The sequence below is a fragment of the Dicentrarchus labrax genome, unplaced genomic scaffold (assembly GCF_905237075.1).
Source record: "Dicentrarchus labrax unplaced genomic scaffold, dlabrax2021, whole genome shotgun sequence".
Taxonomy (NCBI): Eukaryota; Metazoa; Chordata; class Actinopteri; family Moronidae; genus Dicentrarchus; species Dicentrarchus labrax.
In genome coordinates, this window is record NW_026136722.1 from 25,030,200 (window position 1) to 25,052,048 (window position 21,849).

The following is a 21,849-nucleotide window of genomic DNA, read 5'->3' on the forward strand; positions in this document are numbered from 1 at the left end:
GCTTTTTGTACTAACCCTACTATTTCATGTCAAAATAGCTGCTTTCAAAAAAGTCTACACTGCAGGTTAATCTGGCCATGAATTTTAAACCCAGTACTACTGAAAAATGAAAGCACTGGATAACCATGATCTGCTGTTATGTTCAATAGTCAAGGAATGCAGGAACGTCACAGTTTAATTTACGGAGGTATTTTTTTCACTGAATCCTGTTGACAACAAACAACCAGGGCCGACTTTGTCATGCCAAAGCGAATGGATTTTATTTACACATCTAGTTTGTATAACATGGTCGCCCATAATTCCATGTGCAATACACAAGTAAAAGAACTCAAACTGAATATGTGACTTGTGACAAACTATATTTTCTCAACATGTTTAATATTATTCCAGGTAAATACTTTGGCTATGACACTTTTAAAGTGTGTTATATATTATTGAGTTCATATTACAATCTACAACACAGATTTTTTTTATTTTGTGTCAAAACTCTCAAAGAGACTGTTTTAATAAGTGGAATAACTTGCACATAAATAGTAACTTGATTCTGTACAACATTTACAATGCGTGAAATCACAAATGCTGCAACAAAGTAAAAATGTCAATAAGAAAAATCTCACTTACAATAGCAACAATAGACAAAATCATAGCTGGACTGCTTGAATAATGTTTTTTGATACCTCGTATGCAAATGCACAAAACCTGTGAGAGAACAAGCAAATGAACTATGAAAAAAATCACTAGGTGAACAATTTGTGCAATGGAGCAAAACTTTCATTTGTAACTTAACGTAGTGCTCACTATAGCGGCTCAATACTGCTCCTCACCGTGACACTTATTTGAAGTGAGACCAATTTACAACATAGGTAGACTAAAACAGAAACTTGCTCATACAGGCAGGTACTTTTTTAGAACCCTAGAAGTGTAATACAGTATTTCTATTTTTCTAAAAACTATTTGGAAATAATCCTAATTCATACATCAAAAAAACATGTCTTTGTTTGTAATAGGCTAAGCAACAGTGGATGAACAACTGTACTTAAGGTGACTTGTAATATTTTCTTGTAAACAAAGTTCTGTTTAGTGTTACCCACCAAAACACACTGTGTGGATCCCTCCAGTCTCACACACCTTGAGAGCAGTTTCTTCCCCATAAAACCATTGTAAAGCTAATTAAATGAGTCATGTTTTAAGTCCTGCACCGTTTACGTCCATGTTTGCTAGCTTGCAGTCACAAAGGCATTGTTCCCTTGGTCGGCGTAATAGTGTGAAACCAACCATATAAATCTTACATCCTCCTCCTGTAAATGCTTCTGTGAATGTAGAGTACAAACAAAACATTGCTCCATAGCACTACTAGTGGTCAAAATCATCTTTAAGTACCTTTAAAAGGATTTGTGAATGACAAAATCATAATGACATGAGAGGAATTTCCTATAGAGCTGAGAACTCTGCTGACATGAAGACGGTAAACTAAACTGTCAGGGGAGAAAAACTGGTTACAGCTTAACTTTTGCAGTGATCAGCAGTTGCAGCTCTTCAGCTCTAGTTGTTGACATTTCATAGTGGCATCCACCCCAGTTTGATGCCCTTCAACTATTACTTGTGCATGAAAACAGTGAAATGTTAAGATTTGGCACATAATATTGGCTCTTGGCACCTGTAAATACCTTCATCATGAATTGTCTTCAGAAAGCCATCCAAAGGTTTTTAACACCACTGAATTGCCCCTCAAAAGGACAGTTACTGACATTACATACTAACCATGTAGACATTCAGCTGTGTTGATACAGCCAAATTAAAGGGTTCAAAGCTAAAAAGAACTTGTCACCTAAAAAGGCCCATGTCAGTGTTTATGCATGTTCTACTACAAAAAAACTTTACTTCTATCTTTTACTTTTAACCAGTTTACTAATCTTCTGTTTCAGAATAGAATTTTTGAACTATTCATTTAAGTGTTCATCCTCGTTTGATGCTTCCACTGGTTTCCATTCATTACCATACAGTATGAAAATCAACTTGCTTTTATACTGGCAGATTGGTTCAATGAATCTGCTCAGCAATGCCACACAATATTTTGACTCAGACATCAATAGGAAAACATGATGTCCCTAAAAATAGATTTTCATACCACTATGAAATGAAGAAAACTAACAGTTGCCTTAAGGTAAAAAAACATTCAAAATTCTAAAACATGTATTTACTACTGCTTTGGAAAATTGTTTGTAGAGAACGTGCAAAACACTGGAATGGCCCTTTAAATCACTAGCGGTTTTATGTCCTACACTTCTTAAATGTAGCATGTTTTAGTCTGGACCGCCAATGAGCAACAGCCCAGTTTTAATCAATCATTGTAGAGCTCTGTATTGAGCAATTAGTACTGTGTCTACAAGAAAAAAAGTGAACATCAAAATACTTTTTTGTATATTCCCAAATATTTTCCACTCCCCACATTTCAGTAGTTTCAAATATACAATTATAAAACACTGGTGGATAGATTAAACATGGCACAGTAGTCCTACAGTGACTGGCAGATTGCCTCATCAATAAGTGTTTGGTTCTAGTGGTTATGAAGATCGTCTGCTGTGGTGGTGTAGATATACTGTGTATGTGTGCACCCGAGTAACTACATTTGTGAGCAACAGTTTCAAGTCATAAGCAGTGACAACATTTAGGACATTCATAATTTAGGCGCCAGTTTAAAGTTATAATCCTTAAGATTTGTATGAAATCAAACCCAGTTTTTGATTCTATTTATGGTCTGCATTTCAGCAATAGCTAAATGTATTTACATTCTCTATATAGTAGTCTCTGCCGTTAGTGGCGGAGTCCGCCATTCCAGTGCTTGATTCAAATTGCCTCCACATGCACAAGGAATTCACAAATGATGCAGCCTATAATCCAGTGTTACTGTTTGTAAATTAATCTCCATGTTTTTTGTTAACTCTAATGCCATAATCACAGCTGTATTAAGTTACTGCTAATGCTAACCCAACATTTCCGAATGTAAAGCAAAACATGGAACAGCTTTCACTGTGAAGACAGAAAACAGAGGGTAGCGCTAGCCCTGGTCATTCATCAAAAATGTGTCTCCAGAACAACACGTGGTAGTCTTCTGCTTTGTCTGACAGCAAGTCCCTTTTAAATATTATGGAGGAGTAACTACTTGCACCATATTGGGCAAGAATTAGATGGCAGTTCGTGGCATGATGGAACATTTCAGTTTGTTTGGATGCACTGTAAACAGATACACCGGCCGCTCTTCTGTTGCATTTCTGACAAAATGGCTACTCAGAGAGTGACTGCTGCCCCCAGAGGTCTGGGACCTGTTGTGTAGGTGCCCTACAACTGAACTTGCTGTTGCCACAGTAACCACAGGCATCATCAAATCAACCAGGACTGAAATCTTAAGGATTATAACTTTAAGGTACAAGCGAATAGTCAGGTAATGGAATATCCCCACAACTACAGTATTACAAGGATGTGCGTGTGCGTGGTGTTTAACTCTTGATCTCCAGGATGGAGGGGTTATGGTCGAGAATGGCCAGAATGATTTTGTCCATGTACTGCCTCAGACGCAGGTTGATCTCCTCCTGCTCCTTCAAAGCGTCGACCAGCTGAGAGAGACAGAGAGTGAGAAATGCATTAAAGGAGCAGTCATATCAAATGTCAGCACTGCACCTGTCCACCAGCAGCAGACTAACCTCATCCCTGGATGCGTTGTCAATCTCAGCAGCCAGGCACTGAGCCTTGGTCTGACAGGCAAACAGGTTCTTAGCCTCGTACAAACTCAGACTGAGAATCTGAGCGTTCAGGTCGTCGTTCTGATCCCGCAGCTTATGGTTCTCCTGAAGACAGAAAGACAACAGTTTCTTTCAGAGGGGGTTCTGGATGACAACGGCTGGGCAGTTTGGGAAATACTCATTCACCGTTCATGTCTGTACAGTAAAAGCAGCTGGTTAGCTTAGCTTAGCATAAAGACTGGAAACAGAGGGGAACAGCTAGCCTGGCTCTGTTGAAAGGTAACAAAATACACCAGCACCTATGATTTTATGGGGATTATGTGCTGCAGTGTTGCCTGGCAACAGTGATGACAAGACTGAAGGCTGCTCAGGGTGTGTTAGTTAATTTAATCTAATGAAAAGGGCAAGTGTTATTTTGATTAAATCATTAATCAGGGATGTGCAACAGACATCCGTAATGTGTAGGACACTGTGAGGAAAGGTGCATGTTTGTACTTAATTTTAAACTTAAAATTAATCACAACTGCTGTCAAGCAGGGGGGCATTTTACAGTAAAAATATAAAAATGAAAAATAAACAGTAAAGTGTCAGTGCTCTCTGGGGGACAAATTGGGACGGTGGCTCTGTGGTTTCAACTAAACTGGAACTCGCAGTAGTTTAAAAAGGCAGCTGTGTGCTACACTAGACTTGATTGTTGGGTCAAAATGAGCACAGGTTCAGTTGAATCGTCTCAGCCGACGAAGTGCATGATTGAGCACACTGGGAGCAGTCGTGTTTGATTACCAGCATACACTGAGACGAAGAGAATTATCATTGTCATCATTCTAACTGCACTGCAACAATAAGTCAATACAAGTGAATGCGCGAGTCATGGTTATTGAGATTATCAACCTAGAAATCAAGGAACTTGTGATAGCTTGCGACCATATAGCAATATTGTTCTAAATATTTCAATCAAATGTAAATCATATCATGCCACGTTTCCTTCCAATCTACTGCAGTATCAATAATCTGGCAAATATGCAGTATTAGCTTACACTACAACTGCAGTGTGAATTGGTCTGACAACATATATGATCATTGGTTTTGTAGGATTTATATTAAATTAGCTCAAACATGTCTTTGGCTTTTCTGTACTGCAATTTCTTGCAATTTACTGCTCGACATATACAGATACTGATGGATCTATGATAAGCCAGTAACGTTCTTGACAATATATTGTCAGACGCATCTCAATATGTTCTTTGATGTAATGTAGAGAAGAGGAAGGACAGAAGAACAGGGATGAGTGTGTAAACCTGTTTCAGTCTTTTGACTTCATGTTCCATCTCGATCTCTCTGGTCCTGGCGTTGTACTCAGACAGACCCTTGCCCTTTCCTGGATGCTCCATCTCCAGCTTAAAGCACTGCAGATACTCCAGCTCCCGGCGGAGATCATCAATCAACTGCAGAGAACAGCTTGGATCAGATGAACTCCAAAAATGTTTCCATGTAACCTTTCAGTTATTTAGAGTGCCTCACCTCCTGCATGGCCTCCTTTTCCTTCTGAAACTCATGGCGGTTATGCCAGAGCTTGTCCATTATCTTCCTGTAGAGGTCCATCTCATCTTTCAGTCTCAGACTAGTGTCCTCCAGTTTGTCTGTCATCCTCTGCTTCTCCTGCAGAAGAAAGAGGGAAACAACCAAACTGAGGTAAAAAATAATTCTGGTTTATTACAATTTAAGTCAGATTTTTGCATCAGTTCTCAGATCTCAGCAAATTAAAAAGGTAAAAATATTATTAGTTATAAGAATGATGGAAAAAAAAGAAATTCAAAGACAACCCATGTTTTAAATCACTGAATTATCCTTTTAGTAAAAATCACACTCACCTGGTCCAGTTTCTCAGTCTGAGACTTGAGTCTGCACACATTTGAATTCATCTCTCCATTCTCTTCTTCTAACTGCTGCACCCTGTGTATGCACACACAGCTTTAGCACTGTATCCCACAGAACTAAAACACCTACAGTACTTTAAGGGTGCATTCACACCTAACCTGCTTGGCTTGGTTAAAACAGACCCTGATGCTTTTGCCCAGTCAGTGAGGTTCGTTTTGGCTGGTGTGAAAAGCTGTCAATCAAACCCTAATAAGGACTGTTAGAAAAGGGTGGTATCTGTCCTTCCAGGCGGAGGGTCATTTGTAGAGTGAAAGCAACGTACATGCCACAGGGTTTTATGATAGCAGATAGCATGTGATTTTAGCATGATTTAAAAAGCTAAACAACTAAGAAATCCATCTGCTGCTCAAATTGTGTTGTTTGTAACATGTATGCACGTCAGCACAGGTACTTTCCATGATTAAAAGGTCAAAGCTGTTAAAACTGCTGTGCTTGTATCCTAATCTGTGTACTTGTATCTGTGTGTGTGTGTGTGTGTGTGTGTATATATAATCTGTCAGTTCTTTCAGTCCAGTAAAAAGCGTGTGACAGCAACCCCACAGTAATGAGCCCTGAATCATTCTGCACAAGATGTCTCCTTTTCATCCCGTCTCTACTTGTTAGTCATTATTCATAACATGTTTAATAATGCTGCTACTCAGTTATATCTTCGTCAGCTCTTTGTGACACCAAAGAACATAAATATACTCATCAAAAGCATGAAAGTGCTGCGTAACCTTCTGTCACCAGAGTTTTGATCTGGCCACATAGGTCCTTGATGATGCAGGATGACAATTACTAAAACTGTCCAATCAGCGAGTTACCCGTCAGTCTGTATGACTTCATGTTTGTTTGTAAAAAGTCAGTGTGAACAGGAACCCGGATCAGAACTAAAATGCATGTCACAATGGATCATTTTTGTGTGAATATACGTTCAGTCTTTGAGTAGACGAGTTCAGTTTTACTGAATAAATTATCAACAGTGATCCTGGATGCTCCTCCATGCTGGTTTCAGCTTTTATTTACTGTAGCAGCGTCTTTGTGGAGCTGCAGCTGTAATGCTGTCATCAAAATAACACTAAAAGAAGCATTAACAGTAACCTAGCATAGTTAAAGCTTTACTAACTATTCTCTTTTTTTACACCGTCAACTCAGCAAACCATTTAGCTAGCATGTTTAAGTGTTGAGAAGAAAACTGGTTGTCTAAATTGCTACTACAACATCAGCATCCACAGCAGAACAAGGAAGGAAGGAATTTGTTGCTGGGCCCTGTCAAAGTAAAAGTCAAAAACAAACATGACAAATAAATAAGAACACAAAGGACTTTTAAGAGGAAGGCCAAGCATTGTATGCCTCTTCATTGTGCGGCAGTAGTGTGCAGTTTGGACAGTTTAACTTAACTAACCAGCCTAGAACAGCCTTATTTACATGAGCTATGTTTAGAGTCAGAACCAACACCAGTACCAGGGTTTGGATCATAGTGGAAACTACACTTCATAGAGTACTGTTGAGGAGTTTACCTGTTACAGAGCAGGTCTATCTCTAGGTTTCTCTCCCGCTCCATCTTGCTGTAAGCCTCACGGTGCTTCTTCGCCTCCTCCTCCAAACTCTGGTCTGCCTTCGCCTCTGCATCCTTCACCTGCTCCTCCAGCTCGTGCACCCTGGGGCGCAGACAAAGACAGTGTGAGAAAAACAGCATTACACGCAGTGAAGGCATGCAAGGTTTAACATGGTGGCAATAAATTTGGAATCTAAGTGTTTTAAAGACCTACAGAGCAACATGTGATGTAAAACAAAGAAATAAAAACAGATTGAGTTAATGTGTGTCCTACCTGTGTACCAGTTGTGTGTTTTCCTGTTTGAGTTTAGACTTGAGATCACTGTTGGCCAGACTGTCACTTTCCAGCTCTGTCACCTTCTTCTCCAGATAACTGACCTGAGGGAGACAACCAGCTTTTAACTCATCCTACCACACAAGCAGGAGCCCCCAGGAGGAAATGAACACCCGCTGTTTTGCATACTTTTGCATCTTAGACATTCCTAATGTCCGAGCCCTTTTATCACTATTACATAAACTGTCGGCTCCTCCTAACAGGAAATCAGGGAGCTGCAGCTCAATGCGCACAAGGTCAAGAGGTGCAGTAAGCTGTCAACTAGTCTCCTGCTTTTATTCCACAGGCTTTAACGTGACAGTACGTGTGTTGGGCAGTATGTCAGCATTTCCTCTCAAAGCCTGAGGAGACAAGGTCATCAGTTATTGTCCGTCTGTGCAGAGCCAGATTAAAAAGAGCAGGCAACACAACAGACACCCTATTAAAAAAATCTGTAATTAACTTATTTAATGTGTTTATATAGTCCTCCCTTAGTAAAATAATTACCCAAAACAAAGAAAACATGGAATTTAACTCATTTTAGGTTTTTACTTTGTATCAGCTCAAACATTCTTCAAGATGAACAGTCAGTATTGACCAGCAGGATTGTTGAGTCTGTTTTTCGAAGGAATTAAAGTGGTTTGGAGGCACCATACTAGGGGTGGGAATCTTTTGGCACCTCACGAATCGATTACGATTCAGCATCAGCAGATGAATTACCTCCTCTATATTTTATTAGAGAAAAAGCTTTTCTTGTTACAAATTACTTTCTATGAACAATGCAGCTTGCATTTTAACACAATATGTAAGTATGTAAAAAAAAAAAACTATACATTTTTCTTTTCTTTCTTATCTTTCTTTTCTATGTCATTAAAGAAAAAGCTGCTCTTAGTCAATTATATGAATAAGACTTCAAACACAAAATCCTCCTGTTATTGGTAATAAGTAGCATATCCCCGAGACAAAAAAATCCCTTTATGCTACACAATTTTATTGTGCAAGTATGGTCTTAAATTTTAAATTAAATTTAAGCCCTATCCGAGTTCGGTGGCAGCTGTGCCACTGCCTGCTCAATTGTCCTCTGGCTGCCATCAGGAACGGGTCGCTTTTCCCTCCCAACTCTGAGTGGTGTCGAGAAATGTGGTTTCGCAGATTGGTTGTATTTCCAAAGTATTTAATTTGACTTCTTTATGACCTTACACACAGTGTAGGTCTTGTCCATCTTCCCATCGGCCTCACAGAACCCAAAATGCTGCCATATCACAGCTTTTAAAGAAGCTGGTGCAGGCCATATAGGTTTGTCGTTCGCAGCCATTTTGTCGCCACTAAACTTTGGATGTAAACAACTCGCACGTGTTTGGTGCGCATGCGTGTTGGCGGAGAACCGGCAGGCTGAAAGGAGAGTTTTCTGTAGCACTCTGCAGCAGGCGAACAGAATGTTGCAGCACGCGAACTAATTTCATTTTTAAAATTCCGATTATTAACTTATCTACATCGAGATGGAATCGTTCTAGAGAGAATCACGATGCATCGAAGAATCAGTTATTTTTCCCACCCCTACACCATACCCACTTCTACCATTGCTAATACTTGGCAGGTAAACATGATAGGAGTGGATTTGGATTTGAAACAAGCAGACCCTAATATCTGGGCTAATAACTTCAAGTGACTTTCATACAAAATGTACAATGACTGCGCATTTTTGTGCGTTTGTACTTTCTCTGTGATGTCGAGGTCGCAGGAGTCGATGCTGTCTGTGAACAGATCCTCTGTGCTGCTGCCCTGACTGGACCCAAACACACTGTGGTTGGCCTGGAACAGCTGACTGCAGGGAGGAGAGGACACGCACAGAGAGGACGTTATTACCCATTCCACATTATGACGATCATATAGAGCATGTGCCAGCGTCTGAAACTGCTCTTCCATTACAGGACTCATTCATCACCCCGCTAAATGCTGAACCCATCACTGTGATCTGTTACAATTGACTGGCCAGCCCCCCTCTTTCTATGCAAATGAAGATTGACTGCAGTATTTTCATTTAAAAGGCTCATTAGTAGGAAGGTCAGGTCACTCACCGTCCAAATGCTGTGCTGGAAATCTTTCTATTAGGGCTGAAACAAGAGAGAAACTGAGTCACACACACACAGTAACACAGCTTTTTATTCGTTTTTTAAAAACCTAATGACACTACTACTCCTACAACAATTACTGCAACTCCAACTATGTTGTTCTTGCTATTGTTAGCACACAGTTACTTATGTTATCTCTGGTCAAAATTAAAGCATCAAAGATTAAAATGAACAACAACCACATTTTTAAACAGACCAAATCATTTCAAGTTAAGCTGTTTGACTCAGTACGACGGGCACTCACTCCTCTGCCGTGGATTTTTTTGGTCATTGTTGCTGCATTGCATCTCACACACAGAAACTTGCAACCAGCCACCCCAACACATCGGGATACGGTTGCTATAGCGACAGCTCAGGCTCGCCCTTTGATGTGGGTGCAGTGTCTGGTGCCAAGAATGAATAGGAGGGTGGGATTTGGGTGGAAGGCTTATGTGTATGTGAGCATTGTTATACTGGGGTATTAGTTCTTCTCTACCCTCTCCCCGTCATCTACCACTGTTTGGTTCCACTCATCCTTTGTGTGTGTTTATGCTCCTGTCTCCATATGGTGTGTGTGTGTGTGTGTGTGTGTGTGTGTGTGTGTGTGTGTGTGCTATACCTGTTTGCCTTGAGGTTTCGAAGACGAGCCTCCAGGTCATTGAGTAGATTCACTTTCTTGCAGCACTGAGAACAGTAGATGTCCAGCAGCTCACTGTTGTACAGCTGCCGCATCTTCTGAGGAGTCTGCCCAGCACTGCAGTTACAAAGAATACATCAATATATAATTGAAATACATATAAATATGATACAAATATTGCACTGCAATTCATTCTGCGATGCTCAAACCATTTGCCAGTGGCAATGGCATAATTCCACTGAGGCATCCATTGGCCCTTTTCACAGCCGGCACTTGGCTTACTTTGTAATGACAAAGCCTTTGGTGTTTTTGCATTGTTCCTTCCTACCATCCACAAATTGTTTGTATTTGTCTGTTAAAATGTCTGCCAAGGAAAACACCTACCAGGAAAACAAACAGTGATACTCCTGTTACTTCATGAAAAATGTGCTTCGAGATACGTGATATGTGATTCAGGGTGTGTGCTTGTAGCCCGACCACCAACCTGGAGGGAAGGGAGGACCCCAGGTCTGAGAAGCCATTTGTTCGGGTGTCATCTTCGGGGCAAGGACTGCTGGGAGTGAAATCCACATCCTCCCCCTCACCGTAGTCCTCAAACTGCTCCTCCCCGGAGATGACGGACGCAGATGCGGAGCCAATCAGGTGCCTAGGGTTGCATAGCAGGAAGTAGTGGAAGGATGGTTAATTAAAAAAAGGGAGTAGAACCATCCTCTGAGTGCTTCAATAATCAGATAACCACACTGTAATAACCTCCTCTCTTACATTTGTCATTTTCATTTGCTTTTGGGGAACAAGTGATACAGCTACACACAGACACACACACAATTTTCATCTTATCACTCCTGTCACTCATAGTGTCATTAATGGGCCCTTCCTAAATCCCACCCATTTCTGCTCTGTGCTCCAGTAAATTAGCAGTGAGTGATTAGTGTTTTTCTACGTAGCAATCTACAATCTAATCTCATCTACAGCTATGTTAGCTTGCTAATTACATCTGAAAGATAATGTTAGCAACATGTTAGCTTGCTAATTACATCTGAAAGATAATGTTAGCAACATGTTAGCTAACTAGACTGACCTGTTTTGCCGTGTTGGGTCCAGAAAGTCCGAGCTGTTGCCGTTTTCAGCGCTGCTGTCCATGTCACACTCCCCGTCAGCACCACAACCCTCACCATATGCACTGCATTCTGGGTAGGACCGCGTACACATGATGATGGGAGGGCCCAGCTTAGCCTCGCTGTTCTACAAACACAAAAGAGTGAAGTAAAAACAGCAAGATATTTTGTACATGATCCCTCCTCCTACTGTCAGTGCCGTTTTGTGTACAGGGTATTGTGTGCATCATTCCGTACAAAGACACACTTTGAGTTGTAGTTTAACTTTAAGGTACCTGGTCCGTTCTGTGAACATACTCCAGCCTAATACACAATATTTAATTTTAGAATAGAATATACTATGTCCCAGGTAAGTCAACAGTTCAGGTTTCTCTTCAGTTTGGACAATCATTAACTGTGTCTGCAGCCAACACTCACCTGAGACACTTTAGATTCAAGCACACAACTTTAGACTAAACCAAGGGTACAGTTTAAACCACAGCTCCGGAGGACACTGCAGTGGAGTTTAGTCAACACGTAAACCTTAGCTAAGGTAATGACAGAGCAAGATCTGTGTTGTGCTTTTCAGGTGTTGCCTATAGTTGACTGTAGTTGTGTATCATTTGACCTTCCATTACATATATCTTGAATAGAATTAATTCAACTGGCAGACACTTGTGATACTACAGTCGACTTCTAGGATTTGACCCGGAGATGGCCTTCTGGGTTGGTTTGGTGGGGTGTAGCATGCCCCAGATCTGTCTAATTCATTATGCATGTGACTGTCTGGCTACACCCTGTCTCTCACTCACACACACACACACACATTTTCATCTGCAATGACAAAACATGAGATTTCCTCCCTGTTTTTACTTAACACTTTGGTTTGTGTGGTTTTTTTTTGTTTAGACAGACACACACTTTCACATAGTCCAGCAGACATGGTATGGTGTCTGAGGGAGTGCTGCATAGGTTTCATTCATCAATTATACACATGTTTTTGTCTGAGATGAAGAGGAGATTTCGATCTATGACAAAGAGAATAGTAAATGAGGAATTTAAAATAAGTTGAAAGCCATTTCTCCCAGGGATGTGTGCTCTAATGCTGACTTTAGACTGAAACTCATCTGAAGCAGGTGAAGTATAGAGTAAATTAAGTCCACAGAATTGTGGATTGTGCAGATTTCACAGGCAGCGTAGGCACACTCAGAACTGCTAAAATAACATGCCAAAAGGAATCCAACAGCGTCAGATCCCATGCTTTACAACAACTCGAGGCCATATGGTGAATACTGACTACATAGAAGCTGATGAATGTTAGTTTGGATTGCAAATGCTTAACTGAGAAGCTAACATCATTCTCTAGGGAACCAACAACCATCAGCCTGCAGGGCATTCACCACCCAATTATAATACTGCTCATTCTGCCTACCTGGGACTGGTGGAATTCTTTTTGTTAGGACAGACAGCTTCTGACGAAACTCCACCCAACTTCCCCCTCCACAAAGACTAACACCAAACTGTGTGTGCCAATAAGAATGATGAATGTGGAAGCTGTCCCACCCCAACAGGTGCAACATAGCTAAGAGCAGAGTGAGGGGGATGTCAATCAATCACGATCAAGTCCTTAGAAGAAGTCTAAGTAGCCAAACTGAGTGGAAACACCTGTGTGGGTGGACCATGAGTGTACCGGAGCTTTAGCAGTTTTATCGCAGAAATTTTTAGTTTTACTTTTTATATCATAATAAAACCAAGAAATCTCTCAACACACACACCTTACCAATCAAGCGCACATGCCGCGTGTCTTCTCTCCAGCCCCAAGCCACCAGTCACACCATTGTGTGTGTGTAAATGTGTGAGTGTGTCATCCAAATAAACATATCCTTTATCGTGGAGGTAGGACCAAAATCCAGTATACTCCTGAAGCTTGAAGGCTCAGTGTGCTGAAAGCTTGAACACAAGTATCCCTGGCACGTATACTCACTCATTCTCTCACACACACTGGAGCTCAGTCATTCATGTTTGAAAACACACTGATGCTTCAGCCGAGACAAAGCCACACCTCCATCTCTCTCTCGCTCCCTCTCTCTCTCTCCCTCCCTCTCCCTCTTGTTGCTAAGCAACTGCTCAGTTAGGCCAATCTCTAGTGGGGGACTTAAGCAGTTATACTCTGCAACATACAGTACACACAGTAATGTGATGAATTGCATATTCATAGAAAATAATAATATATATATATATATATATATAAAAGATAATGTTGGGAATGACAAGTTAACGCAAAGATTTAAAATAAGAAGATAGTACGTCAAACTTGACTGTTGATTATTATTTATTTACTAACAGGACAGCTCTACGTAACCTACGCTCCTCCAGGGAAAAAATTTAGAGTCAGGAATTATACAACGTAAAAATACTAACTCTCTGCCAGGGCGAGGGACATCTGGAATACCATGCTTAGCCTGAAATGGATGGATGGATGAAACATTATGACACCTTTTAAAGAGGGACAGTTCTCCCCAAAATCAAAAAGAAACACCAGCTGTAGTGCTATTTATCCATCTAGACTGTTTTGCTGTGGAGTTGCTGAGAGAGGTCTGCCTTCTCTCTAATATAACAGAACCAGATGGCACTCGGTTTGTGTGTGGCATGCTCAAAACACCCATAAAAACACATTTGAAAAAACTCAACAGTAATGTCTCTTACAGGAATCACGACCCAGTTACTCACGATAATCCACAGAGCTTGTTGTGAGCAGTTTTATGTTGGAGCTATTGTCTACCCATCTACCACACAGAAGGAAACATGCATTTTTGAGCTTGCAACTCATTAGCCATTAATGTTTAGCATCCTGCACTGACACGAGCGCCTCGTCCATGAGTGGCGATGACAGCTTAGCCCCACCTGCGAGGATGGCCCATGCTAAAAATGTACTGATGTGTGACCCAACTATGTTCTTATTGAGCATATATCCACCTTAAGTCAGAAAATAGGCTCAAAGTTTCACCATCAGAGTGTAAAAGATAGTACCTGGTAAATGTAACCATTGTCAGTAACAGACGGCTGGTTGGAGGTAACACTGCGAGGACCCACAGCCATCTTCAGTATCTCCTCACACCCTGGAAGGAAGGAAGGAAGGAAGGAAGGAAGGAAGGAAGGAAGGAAGAACAGAAAGATAGAAAGATGAGGGGGACAAGTAAGCTACAAAAAGGCCTTCTGTTGTGGTTAAAGGTGAGGCAGCTTAGCTTAGCTTAGCATAAAGACTGAAAGCGGGAAAACAGTGAGCATGGATCTGTCCAAAGATAACAAGATTCCCCTACAGCACCTCTAAAGCTTACTACACATCTTATTAGGGAGAGGAAGGTTATACATTTAGCTAAAGCTCCACTATACCTCTTTGGCACATCATTTACATCGACTGTACGTTTCTTACCTTTGATGGCGAAGACTCCATGGCAAAAGTCTTTGAAGTTGATTTTCCCATGAGCGTTAGGATCCAGGTACCTGGTCAACTTCTTCACCTGTGAGAGACAAGAGGTCTGTCAGATTACAAATCACCAAATTTGCCTCAGCTCTTTGCAATATATGGACACAATACGTCACCCTATCCCAAGTCAGTCAGTCATATGTTTTTTATTGACATACAAGTGAATCACTCTAAAAATCACACTCAATATAAAGAGACACTGTCTCTATGAATTGTGAGTTCTCATTTAGAGAGCAAATGGGAAGGGATTAAAAAGTCATCTCAGACAGATGTGCTGAAGGTCAAACACAGTCTTTAGTGTTGCCTTACTAACATCTATGCATCAGGGAAAATAGGTTTGATTTTATTTAACAGGTTTTAAAATGTGAGAGAAGAGGAGAAGCAGCAGAGAGAAGCATAAAAATAAACATCACAGATGGGGGTAAAGATGGAAGGAGGCATGGAGGTGTGAAAAAAGGAATGAACAGAGGGAGAGAAAAAAGAAGTGAGTGAACCATGCATGTCAGTCAACAGGTTTAACTTGCACACTGATAACTGATAACTGTGAATAGCAAACTGAATACTGAATACTGGTTACATGTACACACAGCAAACATCTACTACATTTGATAACTATCATAAATCAGCATTCGATTGTTTTGGCCACTTGGTGGCAGCACCAGCTGTGAACACGTCAATGACTTTATAAGATCAAACAGAATATACCACATATAGCTGAGGGGATGTGATGAGTCAGGCGATAATAGGGTATGTAACTATGAGCAACATCCTTCATTACAAATAACAAACTACTATTTACCAGGTCAATAATGAACTTTCATGCTCATCTAGAGTTTTAGATCATTCTGAAACTAACAATTATTTTCATTATTCATTAATCTGTCCATCAATTTCTTGATTAACTGATTAGTTGTTTGGTCCATAAAATGTCAGAAAATTGTGAAAAATGTTGATCTCTGTTCCCAAAAGTCCAAGGTGATGTCCTGAAATATCATGTCCATAACCCAAAATATTCTGTTTACCAGAGAATTTGGATATTTTATCTTAAAAAATTACTCTAAAAACGACAAAAAGGACTATTGTTTCCTGTTGTTGTCGCCACACGGTAACTGCTGCATCTAAAATAAAGATTTCCAGCATGCCTCGTCTGAATGGGTTTTTTTGTGTAGGTGACATCAACTCACTGTTGGTACTGTTTCCACTGTTGATATTCAGTTTGTGTCAAACTGTAAAAATGTATTTGCCTACATGACTGCACTGCTGACTAGGCCATTCAGCCTCTCCAGCTTATTTCTGCCCCTTCATTAACTACTCTTCATCTCCGTTGGATGAAATAACTCTACAGTCACATCAGAAGATTATGGCTCTGACAGTCATCGTCAGAGTGAGTAGTGAATACACACACAGGCTTTGATGTTGAAATTAGCTTTGATGGGGTTTCTGACTCCGGATAAATTAATCCAAATAACCCATTGAGAGCATAGAGATAGTGTGGAACTACACCGGCATCTACAGAACCACATGCTGTCTGACAAATGTTATCTCACACACACACACACACACACACACACACACACACACACACCCCCCCCCCCCCCCCCCCCCCCCCCCCCCCCCCCCCCCCCCCCCCCCCCCCCCCCCCCCCCCCCCCCCCCCCACGAGCTCAATGTCACATCATCACACAGGCTTAAATGCAAATGTCAACATGCTGTGCCTAAAGCTAACGCCGCTGTGTCATCCATTTAACATCAAACATCTACAGATTCTTTAATGTCACACAGGCAGAATCCAGAGTCAACTAATCTCTCATTACAACATCATCATACATCTGAAGCTCTTAGAGTTTGCGCTTTGTATCGCTATCTGTAATTCTTAAAAGACTGGCATTTGTATATGAATGCAAATAAAACCAGAGACATTTTTATTATGATGTATTAAAATGATCTAAGCTAATGATCTAAAAGATCTACAGCCACCTGGTACAATAATTAAAGGATGTCCCACAATGTAACAATGTAACCAAATGCATGTGTATGATATAACTAACAAAGTCCATTTTAGACGTGTCTGCATTCCACACTACAGCTTTCCTTGAATGGTTTCCTATATTATTTGATCATTTGTATAATGTTAGTGAAGAGAGGAGTGCCAGTGGATCACAAATAACTGTGGTCACAAGATGTTCAGGCTGGACTGGGACAGCCGCTCTTCAACTCAAACAACAATGGAATACTGAATACAGTTCCAATACAGTTTTCAGCCAACAGCAGCACTTTGGAGACAAGTCCACTTGAAAATGTCATTGACTGTAAGCAATATCCCACTTGGCACTTACTAACACTTAGATATCCTTAATGTAGGGCTGCATCTAATGATTATTTTCAGTCCAGAGCAGTTCAGCTGAGATTAGAGGATTTGTTCACAGCCAAAAACGTACATTATATTCAAATAAGTCTGTAATAGGAAACAATAGTCATGGCTATGGCCAGGGATTTAACTGTTTTTGATTATTTTATTACAACATATGACCACACCACACATCAGTGGTAGACTTTTCAATTAACTGTAACTTGAAATACAACTGTATTACTACACAATGATGAGGTCATTTTGGCAAAAGGAAAACAATATATATTCACTGTGATGGACTGCTTAGCTCAAGCAAATTTCAAACACCTGCAAGCACTTCTCTGTAGCACACTGCAATGAACGGAAACCTGAGCCTGAAAGTACAATAATGTTACATACTTTGGAAATTGTTGTGAGGTAATAATATAAAGGAGTAATATTTTAATAAAGGAAAACACAAATTGTAGGGCTAAAATAAGCAAACATGGTTTGGTCTTTTGAGGAAAAGGAGACCCAAATGATGTTTTAGTTAAACTAATGTTTTAAATAATACTGAAAAAAACTGAAATAGCAAACATTGTATACAATCCATTATATAAGCGCTTTGATAAATATTGCATTTATACTGTAATAATCCCTAGTGTGTATGTGTACATGCGTGCAGTATAGGAACAGCAATGGGGCCGTAAGATAAACATGAGGAATAGAGATGTTATTTAATACTCTGTGTACCAAACTGGCGCTTGCTTCAGGGAACTCATCACCATAGAAACGGATGTTTCTGCATGTGTCACTGGAAAGAAGAATGTTTTCCAAATGAAACAACTGTAAATACAGGACTGGTGCAGTGAGCACCAGCTCATAGGCTGTTTTCAGCAGCTAGGCGGATCATTTCATTACTTAATACCCAACCAATCCGCTCTTAGACTCCCCGTGAAGCTCTCGTAGCCATGGTGACAAAGAACACAGAGATGAGAGGAGCCGCGAGAGGGGAGGAGGAAGACGAAGAAGTAGCTTCCTCTTAGTACGATGGAGTTATTTTTAGTGATGTGTTCAGGGTGCTCGGCCGCCATGACAGCTTAAAGACAAATCTACTCTCACTGTGAGATATCATTTATCTGTGACGCTCAGCGGATCCAGGATTTAACCTGCCTCTTCTACCACTTATTCCCCATTTCTCTACTGGGTTCTATTTCTGCTTTTTCCTAGCTCATGTTTTATACAACAGTCTCCAAATAACATGGCATGAACAAACATTAGTTATTCTAACAGGAACAATAACAGAACTGGGAGTCTACTTTAATGTGAAGGAGGCTGGTCTATCCATCACCTGAAACCATTACTTTGTTGTGTAATGCATGTTTTAACACATGAACACAAATTGTGCGACACATATAAAATTGTGCACAATTTCCCATAATTACCACACTTTAAGATTAATTCCCAATTGTTCCACTGGTTATATTTTTTCAGCTGGGTATGAAAAGATCTGAAAAATTTGGACAGCTTTATTACATTTTTGTGTGTTAATGCAATTGCAAGGCAGGACCATATTAAAAACTCTTTTTGGTGGTGCAGATATGGATGATTCCCACTATTTTAGATTTGGCTGACAAACAGCCACGCATTCCTAAAACCTCAGTGTTTGCAGATACATACGCTTGGCTGTCAGAGCTAATGTAAACACACACCGACAGGCAAAAAGAGCAGAACAAGCAGACAAAAGAGTTTTCATTTTACAATATTGGCATGTTCACACACTCCCTCTTGCATATTTCCAACACACACACACACACACACACACACACACACACACACACACACACACACACACACACACACACACAAACAAACAAACAAACACTGTGGATCAGACCAAGTTTAATCCTCCATATGTATCCACATTCCATTACAAAGAGACTTCCACACTGTAAACAATCCATGGACTGGAACAGAAAGATAAACTGGGCAGAGACACTGCGCAGTAATGTTTGGATGCAGCTCCAAACACACCAGCCAGCTACAACTTTTAGACTAATGAGGATAGATACAGTGTTTGGCTGCAAATCTTAAGATATGATAATGTAAGAGAACAGAGGGGTGGAGAGGTACCACAGAGAGAGAGCCCCAGGCACTGTTGTTGGGTGCTGATCTTGGGACTGGCAGAGCCCTCTCCATGGTACTGAAGCTAAGGCTGGCATTGGCTACCACGTCAGACACTTACACACCTGGAGTCCCTTTGGAGCTAAACTGGGCACTGAACATCTGTTCAATATGAACCCGTTCCCAACTGCGTGCTTAACTGTAATGACACTATAATGACCCCAGGTTCAGTACCACAGTGGGATTTGTGCTGCTGGTGCGGAAGCTCACAGAATGATGTGAATCCAATCAAAAGGTGATCAGATCAACATGGAAATACAGCAAGATAGTTTTGCTTGCTGCACCTGCATGAGTGGCACTGATATGAACACGGAGCACTGCACATCCTGAAGACAGACATTTAAAGTTCCCCAAACAGGGGTTGGGAGCCCCACAAAGAGGCTGCCAGATAAATCTAAGGGTGTCATAAGATGACGTCTCAGGTAAGAAAAACTAATTCTGCCACATTGTTTCTTTGGAGAAATATTGAGTAGTCAGAAAGTGGCTTTTACCTCTTAGGGCCTCTAAAGGGAAAATCACTTTTGGACTAAACTGTTCATAAATTACAAACGTGCAACTTGGAACAACAGGATACTACTGCCCTAAGTGAAGATGTCCTAGGGCTACACAGGTTTCAGCAGTGTTCGTTTCTACAAGTAAATTCCAGTATTATATTGCTGCAGTGGCTCAGAAATCAGAAGTCTCTTTCCCTCATTGCATGTGATCTGATCTAACTGTAATGAGCCAATTACAGCTCTGATAAATGCCTCCCTGTTGGTCTAAAAACGTGCCAACCGCAGCGCTTCACATTCTGCTTCGTTTTTGTGAGATTTTCACTAACTTTATCTCAATATTGATATCATGACATAGTATATTTTTTTGAAAATCCATTAAGGAACTGTTTATTGGTAATATAACCAGACAGGAATGTTTGTTTGCAGTTAATCAAGTGAATGAAATACCTGACAAACTAGAATATTACAAAAATCTAACATTGCCATTAAAATGTTCAATGTGTAACATTTAAGAAGACCTATGGGCAGAAATGGAATATAATATTCCTAGGTATGTTTTCATTAGTGTATAATCACCTGAATATAAGAATTGTTGTGTTTTCGTTACCTTATAATGAGATCTTTTTATCTACAGAGGGAGTGGGTCCTCTTCTATGGAGTCCGCCATTTTGAACTGCCAAGTTTCTACAGTAGCTCGGAACGACCAAACCAAACACTGGCTCCAAATGGGGCCTTTTGTGTATTCTGCAATTTTTGCCTCCACCCTAGTTTCTCCTTCACACTTCACAGCTCGTTCTCATTCCCAAATACTGACATGAACAGTGTCTAGTTGGTTGCAATCTGCCACTTCACCTTTAAAACTCACTAAATCCTTCACACAGGCCCTTTCATAAAAAAGCCATCTAAAACAACATGTTACTGGTTAAGATAAACTTGTGCATTAGATTCTAAGATGCATGGAATAATGGAAGTATACATTACTTTTATTTGTGTTGATATATGCATTATATATCAGCAAAAAATATATATTATTATTATTATATTTATAAAATAAAATAACCACTACTTTAAACCATCAGTACAAGCCACAGTTATGTATGTAATATGTAATATCAATAGAGGAAATTAGTATCTAGTTATTTTTCCAAAACTCATTCTAAATATTTTTTATAGTTAAGCATGTTGGTCAACTGTTAACCCCCATACTTCATCTGGCTGGTTCATGTGATAGTAAGCTGGAAGCTATTTTAATAACACGGAGAACAGTAATGCTTCTGACACATTAAGAGAGAGAGACAACCATGACAGCTCGGTTCCAGACCCCTGTGTTATCTGTAGCAGCACACCAGTGCTACCGGCTAATGTCCAGGTAATGAGTCGCTAAATGCTAGCACCTCCAGCACACCTGTGACATTTAAAACGTAGGACAGGTTGTCTGTCGCCGTCAGGAGCTCTCTATCAGCCGCCACTTGTTACTAAATATCCTTTGGGCGACCACGGCTTGTTACATACACAATACGCATGTAAAGGAGCTAATGTCTGTCTATAGTTGACATTCCCGCCCCACAGCCTCTCACCTCGTCTCCTTGACCGAACTGAAGACCGAGGTCCACCAAGTGCTCCACCCGGATGAAGCCGTCAGCATCCTCGTCACACACGTCGAAAACCTCCTTGAGCCTCCTCAGAAACAGCAAGAGCTGCTCTTGGTCGGGGAAAACATGTCCTTCCATTGTAGAGCTGGCTCCGTCGGCGGGAGATGTGTTTTTTTCCCAAACGAATTGACTGTTAAAGAATCGCGTTGATGGTCGCCATCGTCGTTCCCGTCCTCCTCAGCTCCGCCGGACCGACTGGCGCTGCTGCCGCCGCTGCTGTGACATAAGCGGATCGCTTGTTCAAGAGGCGCGAGTTACGGAAAAGGGCGATGATTTACGAGTTGGGCACGAGGCACTGCGTCACAAGCCAGCTGCTAATTAATAATCCAGGTGT

General features: G+C 40.7%; 1 protein-coding gene across 1 annotated transcript; it reads right to left on the reverse strand.

The window, feature by feature from the left end:
* Window positions 1-234: 234 nt before the first annotated feature.
* On the reverse strand, window positions 235-21,782 carry rab11fip4a (RAB11 family interacting protein 4 (class II) a). Its single transcript, XM_051389103.1, has 15 exons — window positions 21,441-21,782; window positions 14,804-14,891; window positions 14,401-14,489; window positions 11,355-11,518; window positions 10,761-10,922; window positions 10,259-10,393; window positions 9,607-9,642; window positions 9,245-9,353; window positions 7,490-7,593; window positions 7,178-7,318; window positions 5,612-5,693; window positions 5,262-5,399; window positions 5,039-5,185; window positions 3,702-3,845; window positions 235-3,614 (listed from the first exon to the last, which is right to left on the reverse strand). Exons 1-15 carry the CDS (start codon window positions 21,591-21,593, stop codon window positions 3,498-3,500), a joined length of 1,809 nt encoding a protein of 602 aa, XP_051245063.1. The 5' UTR covers window positions 21,594-21,782; the 3' UTR covers window positions 235-3,497.
* Window positions 21,783-21,849: the final 67 nt, after the last annotated feature.

Coding starts and splice junctions, on each gene's coding strand:
- rab11fip4a (XM_051389103.1), bottom strand. CDS start 21,593: ATGGAAGGACATGTTTTCCCCGACCAAGAGCAGCTCTTGCTGTTTCTG. Junction 9,354..9,606: donor TCCAGCACAGCATTTGGACG/GTGAGTGACCTG, acceptor TCCTCCCTGCAG/TCAGCTGTTCCAGGCCAACC. Junction 5,186..5,261: donor AAAAGGAGGCCATGCAGGAG/GTGAGGCACTCT, acceptor TGTTCTCTGCAG/TTGATTGATGATCTCCGCCG.